The sequence below is a fragment of the Syngnathoides biaculeatus genome, chromosome 8, assembly GCF_019802595.1.
Source record: "Syngnathoides biaculeatus isolate LvHL_M chromosome 8, ASM1980259v1, whole genome shotgun sequence".
NCBI lineage: Eukaryota > Metazoa > Chordata > Actinopteri > Syngnathiformes > Syngnathidae > Syngnathoides > Syngnathoides biaculeatus.
In genome coordinates this window covers 3,139,852-3,167,681 of record NC_084647.1, presented here as the reverse complement: position 1 = coordinate 3,167,681, position 27,830 = coordinate 3,139,852, and the positions used below count along the sequence as shown (strand labels likewise).

The window sequence follows — 27,830 nt, the reverse complement described above, 5'->3', positions numbered from 1 at the left end:
CACATGTTGTGAGGACTGGGGTTCAAATCCCTGATCTGCCTGTGTGGAGTTTGCATATTCTCCCTGTCCCTGTGTGGGTTTTCTCCAGGTCCTCTGGTTTCCTCCCACATCCCAAAAAAATGCGTGGTAGATTGATTTGAAGACTCTAAATTGCCTGTAGGTGGAAATGTGAGTGCAGATGTTTTTTTTATATTTATATCTATCCTCTAATTGACTGCCAACCAGTTCGGGGTATTCCGAGTCTCTCGCCCAGAGTCAGCTGGGATAGATTCCAGCACGCCCACAACCATAGTGAGGATAAGCAGTCCATAGAATGCATGAATGGATAGTTTTCAACTCCCATGTTGGTTTGAGCCCTGAACTAAAAATTTCCCCCGTTGGTCTGTTGTACCAGTTGGCCAAGAGGGTGCAGCATTGTACTGTAGCGCTTCTCATTTGTTCAATGGCACTTTGTCAAACTGTTCTAATTATCAACATTATACCCTGTTAAATAGTTCTCATGTTAGTCATTTTATTTTCCCATGATTTAATTAGATGAAGCAAAAAACAATAATAAACATCTCTTGATTGACTGAGGCTGAGAAAGACCTTTTCACCCCCCTGACTGAATCTGAATCCATCTGCTCAGCAAAACATCTTGGTTTGCTATGGAAGAACATGACTGGCCTGCACAGAGATTTTCCCCTAAAAATCCATTTTGAACTACTGACAACCAATATTTTGAGTCAAGTCATGTCTCAGGCCTCTGATTTAGTAATTGTCCTGAATGAATAGCACAAAATCCAGACCTAGAATAGTGGAAGCCATGAAAATCTAATCTGTGGGTGTGTGTATATCAACAGTATCTCTCTCTGTCTCTCTGTCTCTCTGTCTCTGTGTCTCAGTCTCTGTTTCTCTGTCTCTGTGTGTGTAGTGAAGAAAATAAGTATTAGAACAGCTTGCTATATTGCAAGTTCTCCTACTTGGAAATCATGGAGGAGGTCTGAAATTTTCATCGTAGGTGCATGTCCACTGTGAGAGAGATAATCTAAAAAGAAAAATCCAGAAATCACAATTAGTGATTTTTTTTTTTAACAATTTGTGTGATACAGCTGCAAATAAGTATTTGAACACCTGAGAAAAAAAAAAACAACAATGTTAATATTTGGTACAGTATCCTTTGTTTGCAATTACAGAAGTCAAACGTTTCCTGTAGTTGTCAACCAGATTTGCACACACTGCAGGAGCGATTTTGGCTCAATCTTCCTAACAGATCTTCTCTAGATCAGACAGGTTTCTGGGCTGTTGCTAAGAAACACAGAGTTTCAGCTTCCTCCAAAGATTTTGGGTTTAGGTCTGGAGACTGGCTAGGCCATGCCAGGACGTTGATATGCTTCTTACGGACCACTCCTTGGTTTTCTTGGCTGTTATCTTTGGGTCATTGTCATGTTGAAAGACTCAGCCATGACCCATCTTCAATGCTCTGACTGAAAGAAAGATGTTGTTCCCCAAAATCTCACAGTATATGGCCGTGGTCATCCTCTCCTTAATACAGTGCTGCCGTCCTGTCCCATGTGCAGAAAAACACCCCCAAAGCATGATGCTACCACCCCCATGCTTCACAGTAGGGATGGTGTTCTTGGGATGGAACTCATTATTCGTCTTCCTCCAAACACGTCTCATCTGACTACAAACCTTTCTCCCGTGACTCCTCTGTATCATCCAAATGGTCATTGGCGAACTTAAGACGGGCCTTGACATCTGCTGGTTTAAGCAAGGGAACCATCCGTGCCATCCATGATTTCAAATCATGACGACTTAGTGTATTACCAACAGACACCTTGGAAACGGTGTTCCCAGCTCTTTTCAGGTCATTGACCAAGTCCTGTCGTGTAGTCCTGGGCTGTTTCCTCACTTTTTCCAAGGATCATTGCGACCCCATGAGGTGATGTCTTGCATGGAGATCCGTGGACCTTTTTTCACCAAGCTGCTTGGCAATTTCTCCGTAGCCCTTTCCAGCCATGTGGAGTTGTACAATTTTTTTCTCTGGTGTCTTTGGACAGCTCTTTGGTCTTGGCCATGTTACAAGTTTGAGTCTTACTGATTGTATGGGGTGGACAGGTGTCTTGATGCAGCGAATGAGCTTACTCAGGTGCATCTGATTCAGGTTAATACATGGAGTGGAGGTGGAGTTTTATAGGCGGACTAACAGGTCTTTGAGGATCAGAGTCCTAGCTGATGGACAGGTGTTCAAATACCTTTTTGCAGCTGTTTCAAACAAATAAATCATACATTGTGATTACTGGATTTTTCTTTTTTAGATTATCGCTCTCACAGTGGACATGCACCTATGATGAAACTTTCAGACCCCTCCATGATTTCTAAGTGGGAGAACTTGCAATATAGCAAGGTGTTCAAATACTAATTTTCTTCATTGTGTGTATGTATGTATATATATATGAAGAGTTTGTTTTCAAAACGAACATAGGCATTTTTTTCAGATTTACGAAACTCGCGCCAAAATTATCCAGCTCCGAATGGATAATTTTGGCGCAAGTATATATATATATATATATATATATATATATATATATATATATATATATACATATACACACACACACACCCACACACTGGTACCCTTGTTTTCGTACAAATCGGTTTTTGAGCAAAAATTCCGAGATTTTTTTGCTTTGGTTTTCAAAAGAAAATCAGTGTTCGAACACCCCAACCAGGTGATCCACGATGATTTTCTATTGTGCTATCGAACGCACCCCAGAAAAAAAAACGTAAAAGACGTAATGCCCACGAATGCACGCGGTACAAACTGTTGACTCACACACTCCTCTGCTCGCGGACGTTTCCCAGTACAGTAGTGAAGCAAGTGGAACTGCTGGTGCTGAAAAAAGGAAAGTGGTGCGTAAAACTGTCGACTTCATGAAGGATTTGATATCTGAGCACGAATCTGGTCTGGGTGTTTCTGAGCTATCGAAGAAGTATAGCGAAAATGATGACCAGCACCATTCTGAAACATAAGGATGCCGTCAAACCAAGTCATGTTTCTAAAGGAGCAACCGTGTTGACTAAGCAGAGACCACAAACCTTGGAGGAAGTCGAAAATTTGCTTCTTATTATCGTGAACGAGCAACAGTTAACTGGGGATAGTGATAGTGAAGAAGGGAGGAGATATCGTCTGAGGCTGAAGCCAGGAAGAATGTCTCAAGTGCGGATATTAAAGCTATCTGCGATAAATGGAACGACATCCATAATTTTGTATTACTTCATAACTTGAATAAAGCTGAATGATGCAGACCACTGCAAAATTTTAATGATGTTATGAGCTACTTTAGAAAAGTGCTTAAATGACGCCAGAAACGAATATTAGATTCCTTCTTTGTGAAAAAGGGGCGAGTCACCCCTACCGAAGACCTTTGAAACTGTTGTTTTGCATTGCTTTTTTCTTCTGTTCCATTAACCCTACCTCTAGTTTTTATTATTTTATTCATTATTCATTTATTCATTATTTTATTAGTTTTTCACCTACTTGACTCAAAGTTTGCCACTCACATCATGAAAATAGTGACTGATCTGAGCAACACTGTGTGGTTGCATTGTACTGTCCTTGGGGAACAAAAGGACTTGACAATACTCATGATTAAAAACAAGACTCAGCATTCTGCGGCACTCACGTTTGTGAAATAGAAGAACCTTAAAGTCTATGGAATGTCTAATTTTTAACAAATTATCTTTTCTAGATAAAAATATGTTAAACTGTACCATAAAATGCGTAACCTTTTTGATTTTTTTCTTTTACCAAAAAATATAAGTGTTTATGAATTCAAGTCTGCAAACTTGGACCTAGTTTCCCATGTCTTAAAAAAGTCCTCCTTTCGTGTGGCTGACCTCTGACATCACTACAGGTCAGCATCCTGTTGCTGGACTATTATTAACCCGGAGGCTTTCGTATTTACTCCGAAGAAAACCCATTCATTTCGAGAAGTCCTTGGTCAGCCGTCTGATATATCCAGTGAACATTTCATCCTGGACTCTTTTACTGGTGGCAAACTTGGATCAGCCGCTGAACCCGGACACACTTCGACAAGGATAGCCATTCCCAGAACGTACCAAAACTGCGAAGAGCTTGTGTTAAAAGACATTTTGCAGAGGTATGTTTTTATTTTTTTCTGAAACCTTTAACAATGTTTACATGGTTGAATGATAGAAGCACATGTTGTTCTTAGCGAAAAATATTTCATTTCCACAAATCGTTTGACCACTCTCAACTAGGAAAAACAGGATAATAATGTGTACAAATGGTGGCACGGTGGAGCAGTTGGAAAGCGTTGGCCTCACAGTGCTGAGGACCCGTGTTCAATCCCAGCCCTCCCTGTGTGGAGTTTGCATGTTTGTCCTGTAACTGCGTGGGTTTTCTCTGGGCACTCCGGTTTCCTCGCACATCCCAAAAACATGCAACATTAATTGGACACCCTAAATTTCTCCTAGGTGTGATTGTGAGTGTGGCTGTTTGTCTCTATGTGCCCTATGATTAGCTGGCAACCAATTCATGGTGCATTGTGCCTCTTGCTCATTGACAGCTGGTATAGGCTCCAACACTCCCACAACCCTTGTGAGGATAAGCGGTTAAGAAAATGCCTCAATGTATTGTGCAGGGTTTTTAATTTTAATAAAATACTACATAGTATTAAAACAGTATTACATACTAGTCACTCACAGAATAGGAGACCTGTTTGCAATTTAAAAAAAAATAATTTGTGAACCATGAAATAGATTGAAATGAACCTGTGCTTTATCTCACATGTTTTTTCTTATTTTATGAACTTTGAACTTTATTTTTCTATATTAATTACAGATGTTCCAGGAAGCATCTTCGGCACAAGAAGTTGACATAGAAACCAGCAGATGCTAAATCTCCATCTTTGATCCATTCCAAAAGTTGCCAGACTGATTAAGTGCCTATACATGAAAATTAAACATATCTTTCTGACAGCAGAGAGAATACTGCAACCTCAACCTCAGGTGTTGTCAAAGTACTCTTATTGAAAGACCAAGTAATAATTCTATGAAAATGTTATGTCACATATTTATACAAAATATAAGCATACAGTTCAATAAATATGCTATGAATCTAGTTCTGTCGTATATGTTTACTTCATATACATCAACATTTACATAAAGAAAAAAAAATCAGGATGTAGACCCTCTGGATTTGGAAAGGTGTCACGAATCTTTGACGCACAGCAGGATGGAAGTGGCACGCGGTTATTTCTGCCAACTATTCCCCAACACCATCTCACAAGCTGCTTATAAGCAATAAGTCGGATTAACCTGAAAGTAAGAAAATATGACAATTTCCCAGAATGGGACTTTGCTTGACCAAGCATTAATTGGACAAATGCTGCTTTGAGCAGGATCAATAATAATATCAATAATTCTTCATTTTGAAAAATCGTAATGTAAATGGGGCGGCATGGAGGCGCAGCTGTGTAGCGTTGGACTCACAATTGTGAGGACCCAAGACAACACCTAAAGTGTATCAATAATCAAACGGCAATCCAGCCCTTCGTCAGTCTTGATGGATGTTTTAAATAAACACCAGTTGGCATGTTGAATACTTTTTCTGTCATATGACATTATTACACACAACTTAATTCTGATCACATTTGTTGTACTTTCTTTGTATGTATAGACTACTTTTGTTGTTCCCAACTTGAGAAATGTTCATGTCAAGAACATCCCTTGGGATATATTTAAATACTTATTTCAGCCACTGTGTATTTGTCTGTTGGAGTTACTGTGGGTGAGGTGGTGTGAGCCTCTGTTTATCATGTTTAGAGCCCTATGGGGATGGAAATGCATGTGGAAACTTGTTGAAGTGAATGATAACAGCCACAAATGCATGCACATCAATACATACACCCCAAGGTGATGAGCTCCAGATTAAACTTTTTCTCATTCCATCTCAGGGTGCTCCCTTTCCCTTTTCATTCTCCATGTTCACTAAATTGGCTCTCCATACACATGTATTTATCACGTCAGGTGTAGGAGCTCAACGTGGTGCCTGTTGTTGCTACGGAGAGATGCAGGCGTTTGCCAACCAACAGTTGCTTCATCTTTCTTCTTTTCATCTTTCATCATCACTTCCTGTTTTTCTTTCTCTTGTCATCTTCAAAATTCACCTTCTTGGTCTCATGCCCTCTTCCTTGTTTCTTCCATTCACCCTCTTACCTACTTATTTTATCCCAACCCTAGATTTTCCTGAAAAGACACACAGGCATTTCTTGCTGATTACTAATGTGTGGGAAATTTTCGGAATTAAATCTAATCTATCAGGCAAGTAAGACGATACTGATCGATAGTTGTACCACTTGAGAATTTATGAAGTGTTTTATGTAAGGGGTTCTGGTGCTATAATTTCCTGTTTATACTGTATTTAATCCTATTTGTCAGCATTGAGGAAATCTTTCATCAACAGTGTTGGCTTAATTGATTTTGAAGTTATCAGGTTGAGCCAAGATGCACCTATAACACTGCTTGCTGTGAAGATTTACATGATGGTCATGGCATTTACTTCTTTCTTAAGTTCAAAACTGAGGTGTATTTTCCATTTTACAGTTAGTGGAGCTAGATGTTGGCCAAATAAAAAGTGCCATGTTATTTCAAATGTTCCTTGAGTAAAAATGCACAACTTAAGTATACTACCATCCCAATATAATGCAGTATATAGCTTCAGGGATTAAAAACTATTTTTTTTTCACAGGCTACATTGTAGCTATGGATTTCCTCAGAGGACTCTTGTGACTGAGGGGACGGGGGGATTTTGTCAAAAGAATATTTGCGCTATCTCAATGCCTTTGTTTTTTTTTTTAAATAGGATTGATTTTACGATTGAATACGATTTTAACAAGAATTTTGCAAGTCGACTTGCATGATTTGCTTTCACAGGCCACATAAATTGATGTGGCAGGCCTGATCTAGGTCTTGAGTTTGACATCAATGTCTTCCAAAATTATTGGAACAGTGAGCACAAATTGTTAATTATTGTTAGACACCAGAGGTGTACAAAGTATCGGCTGCAGGTCGCCTTGGTACAGAATTACCCAAATTATACCAAAATCATCACTACATTCATTGGACCTCGTCTGTAATGCTAACTGGTTCCACCATGTTCTGCAGCAGTGCCCACTGGTTCCACCGAGTGGTAGGTCCCGTAATACATCGAGTTGACTTTGGCTAATCTGTTTCTACTCTGCTTCAGCACTGAACACTTCAACCACCAGGAGTAGACCAAAGAGAAGAAAGTCAACAGTGAATGCTGAACCGTGATTCTGCTACTTAAGGAAATCAGTGCAGTGATACATTAATTGCGCCAACAGACTAACTAGAATGCAATTACTGACGTGTTTACATTTCTCAGCAAAGCATGTTGGAATGCTGATGATTTGAAGGTTCAACATTGTAACATTTGCAGACATTTAGCAATCCATGGTTTGCAGATATAAATATAGTGGAAAGATGGGGAATGGGAGGTGATTATTGAAACTATAATGCAAAGTGATGGTGCAACACCTTAAAAGTGTATATTAATCCACAATTTCACTCTCGCCACAGTATTTTTGTGTATTTTAAAAATTATTTTAATTTACACAAAGAACAAATTTTAGTTGGCATGTTAAAGTGCGACTGTCATGAAATGGATGATTTTTTTGTATATTGTTAATGAAAAACCCACAGCCAATATGGTCCCATGTGTTTTTTCACCACAAAACATGATTTTGATGTATACAGCTTTTTGTAACTCCCACCATGAAAATCCTCTCAGGGATTTGTTTTCGAGAAGAAGCAGGAAGTGACGTACAGAACAGAGGCGCCCCCTAGTGGACTCGTTTGTTTCCATTAGTTTTACCTCCGGGAAGGTACCTCGTTGTTCCTTCGTGTTAGCCAAAATGCCAGCTCATTGCATTGCTGGACATTGCTTGAACACTCGGGAGAATGGAATTAGCCTTCATAAGTTTGGAAGAGACCCGGTTCATTGTGAAAAATGGATTGCACGGGTGTAGAGGACGAGAGCTTTGTGGGTTCCAAATAACAGGTAGGCAGTAATGCGCCCCGGCTTGACGGTGTTCAACAAGTACTGCGGCGGCTTTGAACATACCCCTAAAAGCAGCATGGCTCGGCTCCATTATATGCCACCATGGCGCAGAAAATCAGCCACACCGGCTGAGGCGACGCGTTCGGCGATCACTGCTTCTGCGAAAGCTGCGTGTCAGGCTTTGGGGACGGGGCCGTGTGCGCGCATAAAGCGCCCCGGCTTGACTGTGTTGCTCTTCAGTGCGGCATCTGTGAACACCACCCTAAAGCAGGCCGGCTCGGCTCCGTCATAAGCCACACCAGCTGGCTGCGATGACCCGCGATGGCTCATCTCTGCCACGGAAGTGGATAGGATGGGGATGAGGTTTGGCCGTGATCGCATATCATCTGAATATGGCTCGTAACAATAGTGTAATATTGCCCCGAGGGCTCGAAACAATAGTGTAATTTTGCCCCGGTAACTTCACTCGGTTGTGTGGTGTTCGCCTTTTCGAAAAGACCTTCCGTGTCAGAAGGGACGTGTTCGTCTCCCACCGTGTGTTTTCATTTGACGTTACGGACGGAGGACGCAGCCAATATGGCAACCACTTGGATATTGTAGAATGACACTTCTGCAACTTTGCGCATGGATGACGCGCTCTCCGCTCACATTTATTTTTTCGTAAAGACATTCAAGTGAGTAATGTTATGTATTTTTCATTACAGTATCTATTTTAGAATGTTTATAGGGATGACACCTGGGCTTCAAGTGTACAATACATTGTGGGTCATGGAAGTTAAGGACTGTCTTACTGAAGGATTTGCAAAACTTATCTTAAATAATATTTACAATATAACAATAACAATACAGTACAATACAGTGCGCTACAGTACAATGCTGCACCCTCTTGGCCAACTGGTACAACAGACCAACGGGGGAAATTTTTAGTTCAGGGCTCAAACCAACATGGGAGTTGAAAACTATCCATTCATGCATTCTATGGACTGCTTATCCTCACTATGGTTGTGGGCGTGCTGGAATCTATCCCAACTGACTCTGGGCGAAAGACTCAGAACACCCCGAACTGGTTGGCAGGCAATTAGAGGATAGATATAAATATAAAAAAAACATCTGTAGTACAATAACCTTTCAACTTAATTGTAGTCTAGACTGTGAGCTCATTTAATGCAGTGCACAGCTGATGTCACACAAATGCTACTCTCCCACAGTTTTGCTAGTTGAACAGTTACCTAAATTTGTCACTTTAACATGCGCTTCACACAGTGATGAAAGTCCTCCGGATTTTCCCGGAATTACGGATTTTTAAATTTTCATGAAAATTGCTCCGGAAAATTTATGAAAAATTGCCTAAAATTAATCCGGATATTAGTTGACAACATTGAACGAACATGCGTTTGAGTTCGTTGTTCTGCTTTCACGAGCAGTACCATGTTGAGGCACTAACACGAGTAAGAGTAACGCCCCTCCCCTCCGCTCTCATTCTCTCAAGACGTTGCTTATTTATGTGTTTATTTCAATAACTTTGTTAACTAAAGAAGTCTGCTCCGAAACAACCGTTATTCACCCAGAAACAGGAAATGGAAGTTAACCGTACTGAGCATGTACGGAACATATACGAAAGCGCATGTTCAGAACTGCTTCACGTAATCCGAGCGTATTTACGTTGACAGTCATCAACATCATGAGGCATGTCAAAGGAAATTCAGTTACACCAGGGGTGCTCATTGCATCCATCGCGAGGCAGTGTGACGGCGTAAAAAAACAAACAAAAAAAAAACAGACTATCATCCACCTCGCCGCTTGATTCAGGTGTGGCCAATACGTTGAGCACATGCACATAAAGGCGCGTTCTAGCAAGCTGGCCTACTATTTACAGTCCCGTGGTGCGTGGCCAGTCCATTTAACTTTTCTTCAGATAGTTTGTCGGATCAAGAATTTTTATTGATGAAAAATTTTAAATACCGTTTTATATCATGTTCTACTAATATCAGTTGAAATTGGAAATGATCATTTCTGAGTTTTCTATTTTAGTTATGTCTTTGTTTATTTTATTTTTAATTTACAGTTACATTATATTAATCCAGTAAGTTATTTTAAGGCCGTCCCTAATCACACTCGCAACTTTATCTGCAAGCATGACTGACCACATCTGTTTATTTTTCAAATGTGAGTGACTGTGTGTGGCAGCTGATTATACTATTAGTATTACTAGATCTATATCCAAGATAGTGAACAATGTGGTCGAGTGTATCAGTACAACGCGACGTCACAAGTTTGAGACTTAAATGTCAATAGTAATTACAACAGATCAACTTTAACACGTTTTGCTGTACGGTGTAGAAATTCTTGGATATATTTCCGTGTATATTCTATATATATACTATAATATGTATAATGTGGGGAAAAGGACAATTTTAGATGTCTTTTTACTGAATAGTTCACTTAATTCATTTGTCTTGAAATAATATGGCATATTTTAAGCATATTTTAATGACAAATGGGATTTTGTGCTATCCAGTGATAGGGAGATGGGGGGCAAAAAAATCTGGACTTGGGCCTTTGGGAACTTCTTCCCAATTTTTTTTTGGTCAGGACTTGGAAATTTTACTTTCAATTTTTGTCTGAATTTTGGTCACAGACAATGCCAGTATGCACCACAGCCATCCATTTTTTTTTCCCACGGGGGGGGGGGCATGCCCCCGGACCCCCTAGTGCTCGCATTTTTATTTTCAGGAATTTTCACGAAAGTCCACTTTCATTTCTATTTGATATCGGTGGAGGAACAGAATATCTGTGTGTGTGGTATCCTGTATCAAGATTTTCGGCACCTACCACACACAACACAGCCGCAACTGTTAAATTCCAGATCCAGATATGTATTGTTGAGTAGTCAGTGGAATAGGACCGGCAAAAGAAAGTACAAGTACTTTTATTCAAGAAAAATAGCTGAGATCTTATATATGTATCGTCAAATACAATTTCACCTGCTTAGTTTACTGAATTACCCACCATTTCAAGTAACAAGGCACTAAACCTGTTCTTGCTGGACAAATTTACGATTTCGAAAAAGGGCCATTAAATTTTGTGAGAATATTGTAATGTATTTTAAAACATTTATAAAACATCATTCAATTGGATGCAGAAGCACATATGTTCCTGCTAAAGAATCTTTTGTAATTCAGTAGAGCAGTCTTTTTCTTCCGGATTCTTCTTCCAAATTTTCTCTAAAATGGCATTCTTTCTTTTTTTAACACTGCGTGAAAATGTTTTGGCTTGCTATTTCTATAACATGCTGATATTGTCCTGATGGTAGAAGTTAGTGATGCTTCATCGAGGTTTTTTTCCGTCCACCACAGACAAATTAAGTTAAATAAATGGAGCCTGTTTATTAGCGCTTGATCTGCAAGGTGGTGACCAAACTGAGATCATAATGATGGCACACCCTTGCCTCTCATAAAATACTGGGTCAGTGGCTACAATAAAACTGGGTTTATATGATCAATAACTGTGGATTCATAAAAATCAGTCCAAGAAAACGTATAGAGTAGTAAGCACTTTTTCTTTATTGTAACACTACCCTCTCATTCGTCAGATATTTTTATCATTTTTTTTTAGATATTGGCATTTATGTCAAGATTTTTTTTTTTTTTGGTTTAGTTTTACCTTTTGCTTAAATGTGTGTTCTTTTAAAACTATTTTAACATTTATTTCCCTTGATCATTATTCATTTATAGCTACTATATATTTTTTGATTTTACTCCATATTTTTCCGTTTTTTTTAACCCTTTTCCATTAATTTGGTAGAAGACTAAAGCTCCAATTACTCACTAATATTCAGTCTTGAGAAATGTACAAGTAAAATAATATATAATCTGAACTATATTATTTTAGACATTATGGTCTGGACACCATGCACCTTCTCATCTGAAGCATATTTTACTGCTTGGGTATTTGGGCATTGAGGAATTTGTGCGCCAGATATACAAACGTCTGAATAGAGCTGCAGGATATTTTTCTTGAGCATCATCATTGAAATGTGTGTGCAATAGACACATCGCAGGGTCTGCTGCAATGTTGGTGTACGCTAATATGCAATGAATCAACTGTGATATTAAAAGTGGCTCCCAGAGTAACCTGTTTGGACACACTAATAAGATTAGCATTCATATTACAGTAAATTATAACACTTCTAATACACTGAGCAGCCCAGAGTGTTTACTTATTTCCTTGCATGATACTCATGAATAAGTACACGGAAAATGTGTGGAGGTCTGACGTGCTTCCTCTTGCTCCGAGCCTCAGCCTATACTGTGCGGAACTTCAGTAAGCTCAATTGGATGAGTGTGAAACAATAAAATATATCGATGCCATCTGTGAGGGAGCTAACAAGTTAAATAGTGGGTTGCACGAAAATGTAAAAATAAAGTATAAATTATTTTACCATATTGTAAATAAAGAAAGTCTGATTAAAAGCTTAAGATTAAGGTAAAACTGGCAAAGTTCAAACTACCAATTGTACAGTACAATGAGTTGGAACAAAATTCACAAACGTTCTCCCAAAGTATCACAAACACAAAACTGGTGCCTCGTTTGTGGGTAGGTAATCAACATTTTACAAAGCATTTTCTTCCATTCATCTCTTGCTCTTTCTCATGGAGTCTCATTTTGCTTTTTTGTCGTAGGAAGCTATTTTTGTGCTGAAATACTGAGCTCCAGTGCATACCGTTCAAAACAAAAGGCTACATGCTTAAACAGGAAGTCGAGTAAAAACTACCACATATAAAACTTTTGATTCACTGTTTATCTATTATCATTATCATTAATTCACAGATATGAAGTCAGTTGAGTTAGTTAGACATAAAGTACATAGCTTTTTATTTCATAAGTTTGATATTCATAATGATTATAAAGAACCCCAAGTCAAATATTCATTTGCCAATGGCTACCAAGGAAAATGATGTTCATAACTTGGACGCCCCTCCTTTTTTTGTTTTTTATTTTTAAAACCATGCAAACCTTTTTCAGGGTGGATCAAGCAAGGATTCACAAAGCTCACGTGCATTAAGCATCCAAATACTATACTTTGATGTAGAAAGATGTTTGGACACATGATAGATTGTATGGTGTCCTAACCCTTAAACTCAGGTTAGAAAGAGGTATACAGCCCATTCAATTTGTTCAGACTTTTTTATTTTCTGGAAAGCAGAACAGATGTAACTATGAATGCCAAAGTTCCAAAAATACATTGATTTCAATCACAAGAGATCAATGATTTAAAAAAAAAAAAAAGAAACACTCTTTCTTGAAGTGGTACTTCTTCCGATGCTGTTCTAACTGAAGAATATTTTTTTTTTGCGGGGGGTTCTCTGTGCCCTTGTGTGGAAAGATCATCAGGTCTGCCTACTCTAGATTGAAGATCAAAGTCTCCAACTCTCTTGACTCATTAGCTATCTGATGAAGTCTTCATTGCATGTAGTCGAGACACACCACTGAGGCTGCAGTTATTGTTATTTGAATAACTATTTAGTTTTATTTCAATTAATTGATTAATTGAAAATATATATAGATGTGGTGCAATTGGTTAGAGCATTAGCCTCGAATCCTGGCCCCCCCTGTGTGGAGTTTGGATGTTCTCCCTGTGCCTGTTTCGTTTTTTTGCCAGGAATTCCGGTTTCCTCCCATATCCCAAATACATGCCTTAATTGGAGACTCAAAACTGCCTCTAGGTATGATTGAGAGTGTGAATGGTTATCTATATGTGCCCTGCAATTGGCTGGAAAGTTCAGGGTGTACCCTGCTTACTGCTCGTTGACAGCTGGGATAGGCTCCAGCACACCCCACGACCCTTGTGATGATAAGCGGTGAAGAAAATGGATGGATGGATAGGACATTCAAAATTCATCAACTATTATTCAGTTACTGGTTCAGTCCAAAACATGTCACTGAACACTGAAACCTGTGGCTTTAAGGGCTTTTTTTCCCACAGTCTTTGGATTTTTGTCTCTCAGTGTGGTCTCTTGAACCTTCTGTTGTGTACCCTCACACCTGCAAGCAGGGCATACAGTACCCGTAGCTTTTTATGGTAATGGCTCTCATATCCATCTTCTATAAGTAAGACAAAGTGTGCCTGCATTAAGCCTTCAAATACTTTGAGCACCAGAAATTATTCATTAGTCGTATAGCAGACACCTATATCCAAGTCAAGTGTATCCTTGTAGTCGACCTGTCCAAAGGCATCAAATGTAGATTCTGTAACACTGATCCTGTGGTGTCTCTAAAAAGCTAATCCTTGTCAATTTTAAGTTTCTGGTCCCTCTCATTTTCCTTTTGATAATTGCCCTTGATTCACAATTGGGTTTCAATCTGGCGAGTTAGCTGGCGAGTCAAGCACTGAGATGGCATGGGCATCGAGCCAGGATTTGGTGCTTCTGGCGGAATGGGTACCACAAATTATTGAAATTGTTTAAAGCCTAGAATCTGTAATATGGGAAATTTAAACTTTTTTAATGGAATTAATTTTCCATTATATTCTACCTTTTTTGGAATGGGGGTCTGTATGTCAGATTTGATAGAAACTGCACATGAGAACAGGCTCTACAGTGCAGTCCACTTACATTTCCTAATTCCCCCCCTATGCTAACACCCCACGAATTAATCCCCCCAAAACTACATCTTCGGTTTAATTTTCTTTTTTTATGTATATATATTGGATGAAGTAACTAAAGTCCTGGAAATTATTTTGCTGAATTATTTGCTATCTGTTTTGTTTACAACCACACATATCTGCTTATGATAACACTGGTCTATGGTTTATATGTTCTCCAGGGTCAGGGTATCCATATGTTCTGGAAGCACCACCCCAGGACTTTATCTCTGGTAAACAAGTGAGAAAAGGAATGTTCCTTTAACTTTCAACCCCTCATTAAAACTGCATCGCTGCTCCCGCATTATTAAAACTTAATATGTTGGCTTGAGAAATGTTCCTTTCCCACTTGCTTTGGGAAATAATAATAAGATCCTCACTTTAAACAAATTAAATGTCATTTATATTTAAATTTAAATATCAACAAAATTTGAAGTTTGAAAATAAGAAAGAGTACCACAGATGCATTATTTGCCTTGAGGATGCTCGTGGAAAAGTACAGAGAAGGTCAGAAGGAGCTACATTGTGTCTTTGTGGATCTAGAGAAAGCCTATGACAGAGTACCAAGAGAGGAACTGTGGTACTGCATGCGTAAGTCTGGTGTGGCGGAGAAGTATGTTAAAATAGTACAGGACATGTATGATGGCAGCAGAACAATGGTGAGGTGTGTCTTAGGTGTGACAGAGGAATTTAAGGTGGAGGTGGGACTGCATCAGGGATCAGCTCTGAGCCCCTTCCTGTTTGCAGTGGTAATGGATAGGCTGACAGATGAGGTTAGACTGGAATCCCCTTGGACCATGATGTTCGCAGATGATATTGTCATATGCAGTGAAAGCAGGGAGCACGCAGAGGAACAATTGGAAAGATGGAGACATGCACTGGAAAGGAGAGGAATGAAGATTAGCCGAAGTAAAACAGAATATATGTGCGTGAATGAGAAAAGTAGAGGGGGAAGAGTGAGGCTGAAGGGAGAAGAGATAGCGAGGGTGGACGACTTCAAATACTTGGGGTCAACAATACAGAGCAATGGAGAGTGTGGTCAGGAAGTGAAGAAACGGGTCCAAGCAGGTTGGAACAGCTGGCGAAAGGTGTCTGGTGTGTTATGTGACAGAAGAGTGTCTGCTAGGATGAAGGGCAAAGTTTACAAAACAGTGGTGAGGCCGGCCATGATGTACGGATTAGAGACGGTGGCACTGAAGAAACAACAGGAAGCTGAACTGGAGGTGGCAGAAATGAAGATGTTGAGGTTCTCGCTCGGAGTGACCAGGTTGGATAGGATTAGAAATGAGCTCATTCGAGGGACAGCCAAAGCTGGATGTTTTGGAGACAAGATTCGAGAGAGCAGACTTCGATGGTTTGGACATGTTCAGAGGCGAGAGAGTGAGTATATTGGTAGAAGGATGCTGAGGATGGAGCTCCCAGGCAAAAGAGCGAGAGGAAGACCAAAGAGAAGGTTTATGGATGTGGTGAGGGAAGACATGAGGGCAGTTGGGGTTAGAGAGGAAGATGCAGGAGATAGGCTAAGATTGCAAAAGATGACACGCTGTGGCGACCCCTAACGGGACAAGCCAAAAGGAAAAGAAGAACAAGATTTCAGTTAAGTTTTTAACCATCAGGACAGGGTAAAAATAACACTCAGACCCTAAAAGGTCTTGAAATTAGGTTATTATAACATCTTATAACCACACATGAAAAATTATACCGCATCATTATTTTATTGACAGAAGCTTGGCCAAAACACAGAAGCAGTTTGTGAAATCAGTCACATTAGTGTAATTTAGACCTTAAGTTGCAGCCAAATGTGTCAAATGTGACGCTATTACTCTATGTCCACTGAGTAGTACAGTTATATTCAATTGAGTTTTAATTGGTGCACACTTTTTGTGGTATTTCCATTGTAATCCCTTTTCAGCAATTACTTAATGTATTATCATCTCCTCATTCAAGGTGTCTTAATAACATTCCAAGACAGGTGTTACAAATGCGATATTTCAAACCCAAGCAACTGTGAGTTTTCCCCTTGAATGTGGGCAAGCCGATTGAGGATGTTTGCTTCATTTAGTGGGTGAGAAGAGGCAAGAATTGTAGCAAAACATCTTGTTGGTGTTTCACCAACCCATGGCGATCACTTTCGAAGAGTAAAACTTTATTTCTGATTTGAAATCCAACATGTATTGATGTATGGATTTGAAATGCATCTTTTGTGACACCAGTCTTGGAACTTTTTTGGCACATCTCCTATATTAAACCTGGCAATACAATTTGTATTAATTTACTAATTTTGTTTAATTTTATTTTAGTTTAATAAACTGTGTTGACCTAATTCCTCTTCCTGGCTTTATTACAGCTTGCCCCTACCTCTAATGGAAAGAAATAAAGAACTCTGTGTTTTGTGTGGAGAGAGAGAGAGAGAGAGAGAGAGAGAGAGAGAGAGAGAGAGAAGAGAGAGAGAGAGAGAGAGAGAGAGGAGAGAGAGAGAGAGAGAGAGAGAGAGAGAGATCGAGAGAGAGAGAGAGAGAAGAGAGAGAGAGAGAGAGAGAGAGAGAGAGAGAGAATTAAGTCTAAGTTGCAGACAGCCATATTGATCAATGCATTCCTTGTCTCCGTAGTATAATAACAGACAAATGTTCCACAGCTTTACACCAGAATGTAAATTTATGCTGTATTTACAATAAATCCACTAAATAAATGTAATGTAGTCTCTTCCATTAACTATATCCAGAACCTGAGAAAATGAGTTGGTAAATGCTTGTTTTACGATGTTGTGAGTCCCACCACCCACCCTCTCTTCCATATTTATGTAATTACATAGGTTAGATATTAGTACCAATGTGTACAGACAGCAGTCATACAATAATGGAAGGCTTTTAAAGTTGCTAAGGCATGATAAGCATCTCATATTTCAACCCACACACATCTACAGAGGCTTGTAAGTGCTGACACTGCAATAAATGAGATGAGTAGTTCAGATTTGGTGTGTGGGTGGGTAAGAGTTTAAGAGTAAAAGAGAAGGGCGCAAAAATGGCTGTATGATTTGATGGGAAAAGAGGGGGTAAACAAAGAGTGTGCAACGGATGAGAGTGCAATAAAAAGAAGAGATGGGTCAGTTGATAGGAAAGGTCTGAGAAATTGAGGGATAAAAAAAAATGCTGGAAGAAAAAGATGTAATGAAAACAGGCCCTTGGCCTTTTGGTCCACCAGGCTTTCATCCAGGAATAAATTTGCTTACTTTCCAACATTATGATTTGAGTGTTTTTTTTTTTGTTTTTTTTTTTTTGCACATTAATCAGTAACATTTTCATCAATCACATATACTGGGAACCTTTATGAGATGGACACCCATTTTTTTCTGTTTTGTCTCACATGTTGTGTGGCTTACAAAGCATTCTGGCAGATGTCAATGGTATGTACACTCTGACTGTAACTAGTGTAATCTCTTTGCACAAAAACACATTTTACGGATTTACTCTCCAGCCATCCATCTTCTACCGCTTTCCTGGGTTGGGCAGTAGCTTCATCAGGGGTACCAGACTTCCCTTTGCCCCCTTTTGCGACTGAGGACCACGGTCTCAGATTTGAAGGTGCTGATTCTCATCCCAGCTGCTTCACACTCTGCTGCGAACCGCTCCAATGAACGGCTTGATGAAGCAGACAGAACCACATCATCTGCAAAGAACAGAGATGCAATGCTGAGGCCACCAAACCGGACACACTCTACGCCTCGGCTGCCCCTAGAAATTCTGTCCATAAAAAATATGAACAGAATAGGTGACAAACTCTCACCGGAAACGATTCCAATTTATTGCCGGCAATACAGACCAAATTCTGACACTGGTTGTACAGAGACTAAACAGCCCATATCAGGGGGTTCGGTATCCCATACTCCTGAAGAACCACCCACAGGACTCCCTGAGGGACACTGTTAAACGCCTTCTCCAAATCCACAAAACACATGTACTCTGGTTGGGCGAACTCCCTAGAGGATCCTGCCGGGGGTGCAGAGCTGGTCCGCTGTTACGTGGCCAGGACGAAATCCACATTGCTCTTCCTGAATCTGTGATTTGACTACCCAATGGACTCTCCACTCCAGTACTGCTGAATAGACCTTACCAGGGAGACTGAGGAGTATGATTCCCCCTATAGTTGGAACACACACAAAAAGGGCGACAACCACACCAGTCTGCCAATCCAGAGTTACTTTCACCGATAGCCATGTGATGTTGCAGAGGGGTGTCAACTAGCCCCACAACATCTAGTGCCTTTCTGAACTCTTGACGAATGTAATCCACCTACGGGGTTCTGCCACCAAAAAGCTGTTTAACCACCTTAGTGACCTCAACCCCAGGGATTGAAGAGCGTCCAGGCAATGGGAACCGAGATCCAAGATTTGTATTACTCATAGGGATTATGGAGTCATACTTTGTCTCGTCCCTCACCGAAGAACCTTTTTGCCACGGGTGACCCTACCAGGGGTGTGAAGCCCAGACAACTTAGCTCCTAGGATCATCAGGACACACAAACCCCTCCACCACGATAGGGTAACTGCTCGAGGAGGTGACTGATCTACTGCTTGAGATTTTTTTTTTTTTTTGTAGATTTTGGAAATTCCTCCAGGGAATTAACAATATATGAAGCAGTGGAAAAAATATTTACCACCTTCTCAATTTCTTTTTTTTTTTTTTTGGGGCAAAGATTCCCCACTTTAATGTTTAAGATCATTAAACATGTATATACTACACTTGAATAGCCCATATAACATAAGACCGTTTTTAAAAGGTAACTGTTTTTATTTAGTTCACACTAAATGTTTTAAAGCTGTGGGTGAACAAATAATTGCCCCTTAAACAAAATAACCACCCTGAGCAGCAACAACTGAAGTCAAGCGTTTTCTATAACTCAGTCTAAATTAACGAGTCTTTGATATCTCTGAGATATTTTTTCCCCACTCTTCTTTTCAGAATTGTTGGAATAAGCTGGAAGAAGAATAGTCTTTCTAGGGTCATGTCATATATTTATTAACTTAGGTTTAACATGAAAAGCTCTATATTCGAAGAAAAAAGAATAAATGGACTTTTTTAAATTTATATATGATGTAAAGTTCTTTGAATGTTAGCTGTAATCTTGCTCCTGAGCCATGGATAGAGGCTGCAGTTTGCATCTCACGCAACTGACTCTTTGAAAAGAAGTTGTGATCAGATGCACGGCCTGACCTTGTTATTTCTGACAGCTATTGTATAATCAATAAACACCATTAAGCCATTTGGAACAGCCAATCTGCTTTCATGCACTTCAGATGTCTTACTGAGTGATACTGCTAAAATCAACTTGATACTTAAGAATTGAGAGCAAAGGGGGAAAAAAAACTTCAGTGGCCAACTGGGTATGCAAGTGTCCTTATCTCAGAGCAAGAGAGGATTCTGTTAGTTCTGCACAAAAGTATAGATGCACCTACATCCACCCCCAAAAAAGAAGCATCTGAATAAATCCATAGATCTGTATTCTATACCACTTACCCTTTTGAGGGATACAGGTCAGCTGGAGCCCATCTCAGCTGACTTTGAGCAAGAAGTGAGAAAATACATGAGGAATGGAGGAAAAGTGTGCTGGTGCCCTTTCTAAGAACAAGGATGATGTGCAGAGCTGAACTAAAGATGATTAGATTTTATGACCTTTACAATTAGGTTATGGGAAAGAGTTGTGGAAGGTATATTCAGGTACACTGTATTTTCTGGACGACAAAGCGCACAGGTTAATAGGCCAGGCCCATTCAGTGGAGTGTTTTCTTTCATACACGAGCCTTGTGAACCATACACTGTACACAGTGGTACGTTGTAAAAATTAGATATTAACAATGAAAGCCTTTGTGCATGGCCAAACCTTAGTGCATTGTAGGGAATGGCAACAGTTGAACAATTTTATTAAAAAGTTTTTTGTTGTACTGTTAAACCTATAGCTGCTTGTGGGGAAAAAAGCAAACATTTTAACTGCATCAGAAATCAGCCCACAGGGTTCATGGCGCCCGAAAAATGTAGCAGCTTGTCATCCGGAAAATACAGTAGGTTCATGCCTAGAAATAGTAGCACAGATGCATTTTTGGGGGCTTGTGTGTTGATGCAGAAGTACAGAAAAGATCAGAAGTAACCACATTTTGTCTTTGTAAAAGTGAGATCGCATGAAGTGAACCGCGTTGTAGCGATGAAATACTGAATAACATGCATGCACGGCCTATGAGTTATCATCAAACTGATGTTCCAGCAATTCAACTTCATTAATAATTTTTGTGTACATGTACTAGCTATGGCCCCCTCCTGTTGCCTTAAGGTGATTTCATTCAATGCCAGTGGACTTCTTACTTAAGATGGGAATTTGAAATATTATTATAATATATATATTTTTTTAATTTTGTGAAGAGATTCACATACAGGAAGACGGTTGGTGTGTCTTGCCAGTGATTATGAAATATTGTATGGGCCGCTGTCTATTATGTCCCTTATCCCTCTTTGTGTCTAAAGATTATTAGGGTTTTAGGGTTTAAATACGGCATGTGCATACGCAGCGGCTGCTCTCTGTCTCAAACAAATGGTGTTTTCGTGTTTTCTATCGTATATGTTCGAGTGTTTTGGTCCATCTTCGTCATGCCCACAATTTCCAAGATGCATATAAAGGCGTAAACTTCTGCTCGACATCGGCAGAACTACTTTTATGCAATTAATTTCTACTCTCACTGAGGAGCTACGGAACTGCCGTCTCCACAGGAGCCCTACAAATCTGACCACCACTCCTGCGTCTCGCACCCAGAGTGGAGGCACCACGAACAGCAGTGTGGAATTTTAGCGGCTAAACCACACAAGCTGGCTATTCTCTCTTTGGCGTTAGCCGAGATACGCTCTGTGGACAACAAGCTGGATTTCACTGGTCTGTGGGAGAGTGCTGTGTTTTTGTGTTTGTGGAAACATGGTTTAACAGCAGCGATCCAGTCAGTCCCTTTCAGATCGACCAACTTACATGCTACCAAGCGCACAGAACTCTCGTGGGAGGTAAGGCCCTTCTTCCCCTCCTCCACCTTGGTGCCTCAGACCATTTCACTGTTCAGCTAATGCAAGTATACAGACCAGTGCTTAAAGTCTCCCAAGTAGTTGGAAAACTAGTGCTAGTGTGCCAAATGGGTCTCCTGGGGTACTTAGACTGGCCAACATAGACCTAGACCATGTTCAAACAGGCTGCCATCTACAGATCCATCACAGACCTTCAGCAGTGCACAAAAACTGTTACTGCCGAAATTAGTTAAACAAGTACATGGACAATGTCACCACCTCCTAGTCCATCACTGTCTGTGCCAATCAGAAGCCAATGCTGTTGTGGGAGGTCTACAGAATACTGAAGGTTCAAAGTGCAGTATAAGGAGGGCCTGAGGACACCCAGGGCCAGTCTGTCCAGTGGCATCAGGGTGGCCAAGTGGGAGTACTCCAGGAAGATAGCCCACCCATTCGTTGACAACAGTGACATTGAGTGCTTCAAAGCCACCACCATCCTCCTGGTCCTGTGCCTCAATGACTACCGTCCAGTAGCACTCACTCCCATCCTGATGAAGTGCTTCAACTGGCGAGTTATGCACCGCATCAAGTCCTTTTTCTCCTTTTATTGGACACCTTCCAGTTTCCATATCAGTTCAACCGGTCAACCAATGATGCCATCTTCACCTCCCTCCACTCTGCTCCACACACTTGGACTCTAAGGACTCATTTGTCAGAATGCTGTTAAAAGACTTCTCCCATCAGGTATAAGTGTGTGGGCCAGGACAAATCAACTTCCAGTTTTATTCATCGGCTGTCAGGAATCTGAATTCTGTGCCAGCTCTGCCCCCTCTACCTGTTCTTTCCCTGCCCACCTGATCTTTGATCTACAACACCCCTCAAATATGAAGTTATACCCACACATACACCAGACTCAGGGAGCACCTGTCAATTTAGCAGTCTTGGGGTTTTGTAATCTAATTTCCCTTGGTTATTCTCCCTTCCTCCCTAATCATCCTTGGTTCTCTGAGCTTGACTGTTGCACACATCACTGAACCTTTGATATTTCCATATTCAATTAATACTGTTTATCCTATAGTTTCTGCTTACGGCCGGCCATGTTCCCCTGAGAACGCCTGATCTCGGAAGGCAAGCGGGTTTGGCCCTAGTTAGTGCTTGGATGGGAGACCGCCTGGGAATACCAGGTTCTGTAAGCTTCTCCCCCCGGCTAAATGCAGAGGGGGGTCGTCAGGAAGAGCATCCGGTGTAAAACTGTGCCAAACAAATATGCGTGTCACCTAAGATGACACGCTGTGGCGACCTGTGATGGGACAAGCCGAAAGGAAAAGTAGATACTAATGTTTCTTTACCTTTCATATTTGTACTGTCTTTTGTGGAAATGCGGGTCCTTCAATAACATAACTTCCTGCCACTGTATGTGTTACGCATTGAAGAATTGACATTTTAAGGTACCTTGTACACTGCCCACCATGACTGGAGTTTATGACTCTGAAGTACTGGCCATTTTATTCACACAAATTCACTGCGATACTACTTGTCTGTATTGCCCAAACTCCAAAAATAACAGGATTGAGGCGCCTCCAGGAGGACGCAGACTGTTAAATCTTACATTTATAAGGGCATGGAGGTTATCACCATCACAAAGTCCATCACCGTGCTGCTAATCAGAAGCCATGATGGTCAGGGGAGGTCTACAGACTGCTGAAGCTCTGTATTACTGGTTTTAGACATGTGAATGAGGAGGGTTTGAGGACCGAGAGGGACAGTTTTTCCCGCAGCATCAGGCACGCCAAGACTAAGTAGTCTAGGAAGATCCCCCACCGCTTCTGTGACACTAGGAGTCTGTGGTGTGGTATTCAGATCATTACAGATTGGAAACCCTCACCACAGACCTGCCACAGCTCCACCTACCTGCTAAATGAGCTGAATGACTTTTTTTGTCCGCTTTAAGGCACACAATAGCACCCCTGGACACAGGTTTACACATTTTCCTGTTGACACAGACTCAGGATAGCATGGAAAGCTCTCTCGACATGATCAACATGTAAAAAGTTCTGGCCCCAGACAACATACCCGGTCGTGTTCTGAGGGGCTGCCCTTGGCCTCACATGACATGGACATCTTTAACACCTCCTTGAGGCTTAATGTTGTCCCCACGTTTTTTCAAAGCTACCTCTATCATCCCCGTACCAAAGTCCTCTCCCTCCTGCCTCAATGACTACCATCAGGGAGCACTCACCCCTTCCAGTTTTCATTTCAGTCCAACTGGTCCACCAATTACGCCGTCTACACCGCCCTCCTTGCTGCCCTCTCACACCTGAATTCTAAAGGCATCCTTATACTTGTGCATGCCGCGACCACACTGACATCACTGCAGCTCTCGTGTGAGTAGTTTGCCTTTAAACTTGAGCACCACCCACGTGCTTCATTTTGAAAATCCACTGCAGTTCTTCTCCAAATCGGAGGTGTCGTTACGGCTGATATTGGCTAGGGTGCCACAGGGTGTGGTTTCCAAAGCACATTTTGGTCATTTCCGATAGCCGTTTTTAACTTTCCTTTCCATAACAAGGAACAAAACAACAACATTGGTAAACGTGGAAGCATGTCTGCTTGAACAAATGGACCTAAATGGGCAGATGATGTCTTTTAATTATGCACCAAAATCGATGGAGAATGCGGCGTTCTAAGTAGTATATGGAGATGGGAGCAGTGGTGAGTACGTCATCACAGCATGTGATTAAAATGGGCCAATCCCAAGAGATGAACGCCACAGCTTTCCCCTCGCAGCAACATTTTTTTTACGTGTGGGCAGTAGGTAGGCTACGAACAAGATATGCACTGGTGCTGCATAGGGCAATGCGTAGGCCACGTGATGTAGTATGGATGTTGTCATCCGCACGACCACAGGAATGTCAAGTGGCCTTAGGGACTCTTATGTGAGACAGCTGTTTATAGACTTCAGCTCAGCATTCAGTACTTTCATCCCTCAGCTACTGATCTAATATCTGGACCAGACGGGGCTCATATTTATGATGTGTAAATGGCTGGTGGACTTTCTGAAAGGGAGACCACAGGCAGCATGGGTCAACAACAACGCATCCAGCACCATCACTCTGAACATGAGGGCTCCTCAAGTTTCTGTTGAGTCCCTTCCCTTCCTCTTTACCCTATTAACCCATTCTCTTGCCTCCCTGCGGGACATTGAGAGAACCTGCCTCACCTACAAAGCCCATTGAGCTATATTAGATATAAAAAGTAAACACACCCCTGTTGAAATGTAACTTTTTTATGTATGACTTTTTTTTTTCCACAATGGTTTTGAATAATTTGTACTGTATGTCCAAGTTGTTTGTACTATATGCAGTCTTTGAGGCAAAGCATGCTGTCTTCTTATCTTGACTATAGTATGCACAGTCCGCTGCCAGAAGTTCCTGATCTCGAGGGTCGGGGAGGACTGGATCTTCCTTATCCTGTTGGGTCTCCTCATGGCATTGGTTAGCTGGGTAGTGGATTTCTGCATTGCCATCTGTCTTCAAGGTGATACATGTTGAACATAAGGAGCAATAGTGAATTTGTTTCCTTAACGTGTACATGTTACTGTAAGTCCATTGAGTTATCACTTTGTCATGATAGTCTTTGTAAATACCATTAATAGTCTTTGTTTTATAATCCATTCATCCCCTTTCTATAATTTTGTTTACATTTGGATGGCTGGTGTGTGTGTTTCAACAGCACAAAAGTGGATGTATGGTGGCCTGGACAGTAATGTTTTCCTGCAGTACCTGGCTTGGGTCACATACCCTGTAGTCCTCATCACCTTCTCTGCTGGCTTCACTCAGATTCTCGCGCCGCAGGCTGTTGGTACGATTAATTAAACACAAATATCGGGAAATGTACGAATAAAATCAAATGTCTGGAAAATGTGCGTAGAATACAGCATACTGTTTACTATTGTGGCATGGCAGTTTACTGAGGCTATGTAATTCAAGATCTTCTGTATTGCTGATTGAGATGATTCATCACAGTGAAATAAGGAATCATCCCACCACACACTAGTGCTGACATTAGGCTGACTGTCACATCCAGTTCTATCTGCTACTTGTTGCATGCATCCTTCCTTCCAAGGGTGTTGCACATATAGATAGAAACAAACTCCGATATCATGTCACTGCTGCCATGTGCCTGTATACACCATAGCAGACTAGGACAGGTTTAAATAAAGCAAGGAAGAAAGAAAGAAGGATTCTGGAATAACACTATGAAATTCACATGACTATATATATATACTAGGAATAAGGCTGGGTTTGTTTGTGACCCTGAAGTTACGTTTGTTTCCAGTGTGAATTCTACAAGATCAGCACAATTCTCTTTTACTTTAAAGTGCAGTGCAATATAGGGTGTCCAGGCTCTCCCTTGGAGATAAGATGAGAAGTTTGGTTATCTGGGACGAAGTCAGAATCAAAACACTGGGGGTGAGTTTTTATTTTTCCACATGCTCTGCTCCCTCTAGGTTCAGGTATTCCAGAGATGAAGACAATCTTGCGAGGTGTGGTGCTGAAGGAGTACCTTACCTTCAAAACCTTTGTGGCTAAAGTCATCGGCTTAACCTGTGCCCTGGGCAGTGGAATGCCACTGGGCAAGGAGGTAACACTTAAAACACTGAGGGAGACTTGTCAGCCCTAAATAACAACTGTTTGATGAAGTCTAGTTGTTATAAATTGATGTAGGGGACAGTATAAACTGTGTAAGAGCAACTATTTTTGGAGTAACTACACATCGGACTATAATGGCACTCCACCTTAGGTGAACAATTCTGGACATTATCTCTCTGTCTCACTTGATTGGGAAAAACTCATGTGGTGGGTCATCTCAAGTTCGGAAGCTTCTGGAAAAGTAATCCCCTATCAGAATTTGCCTTGTAGTGGAAGTGTGATGTTGTTTGTTTGGCACTTTTTGAATTTTCATCCATGTATCCATCCATTTTCTTCCCATTATTCGAGGTTGGGTCACGGGGGCAGTAGCTTTAGCAGGGATGCCCAGACTTCCCTCTTCTCAGCTACTTCATCCAGCTCTCCCAGGGGGATCCTGAGGTCTTCTCAGGCCAACCTAGTTAGTTTTTGCAGTGTTTCTTGGGTCTTCCCTGGGGTCTCCTCCTGGTGGCACATGCATAGAATACCTCAGTAGGGAGGCATCCCGGAGACATTCTAATCAGATGCCCAAGCCACCTCATCTGACTCCTCTCAATGTTGCGGACCGGTGGCTCTACACTGAGCCCATGCCGGATAACTGATCTTCTCCTGCATCCCGCAGAGGAAATTCATTTCACCTGCTTGTATCCAAGATCTTGTACTTTCCGTCACTGCTCACAGCTCATGACCATAGGTGAGGATAGGATGACGGATCGATTTGTAAATTGAGAGCTTCAGCTTTTGTCTTAGCTACTGCTTCAACTCAATGGACTGATGCAAATTCCATTTCACTGCAGACGCTCACTGATACGCCTGTCAATCTTCTCTCTTATGAATCAGACCCCAAGATAAATGAACCACTCTACTTTGGGCTGACTTAAAGGTGCCAATTTTAATCCCACCTGCTTCACACACTGCTGTGAACACCTCCAGTGAGATAATGGCCAACAGAGCCACATAATCTGGAAAAATCAGAATTGCAATATTGAGGCCAGCAAACCAACTGCAGCCTTTCTCACCACTGTTGTCCACAAACTGGTTTGGGGATTTCTGCCACAATCTGTGATGAACACAGAAGTCTAGTTACAATACACAGCTCGTGTTCTGGTCCGGAGACCCGTTCCTCTCAATTGCAACCCTCCAGGTCTCACTGTAATTGCCCATGTGAGCCTTGAAGTTCCCCGGCGGAACAACTATTTGATAGCTAAGGCATAGACATCATTTAGGACCCCCCCCCCCCACACACACACACCTGAAGGGGGGAAGGGGGAGGGAGGCTCCCTTCTCATCTATGCACAAACACCAACCCAGAGGGTAGTAAGTATACACATAGCTACTCAGCGCTCCTCACTGTGAGCAACTCCAGTGGAATAGAG

General features: G+C 41.1%; 1 protein-coding gene across 3 annotated transcripts in view; it reads left to right on the top strand.

Annotated features, from left to right (window-relative positions):
* LOC133504875 (chloride channel protein 2-like) overlaps positions 1-27,830 on the top strand; it is a 158,091-nt gene that overhangs the window by 37,206 nt on the left and 93,055 nt on the right. For all 3 annotated transcript variants that reach the window (XM_061827577.1, XM_061827578.1, XM_061827576.1), the window contains exons 3-5: positions 25,172-25,303; positions 25,499-25,627; positions 26,277-26,410. In XM_061827577.1, the coding sequence (XP_061683561.1) occupies positions 25,172-25,303; positions 25,499-25,627; positions 26,277-26,410 (395 nt within the window). The remainder of the gene's footprint in view (positions 1-25,171; positions 25,304-25,498; positions 25,628-26,276; positions 26,411-27,830) is intronic.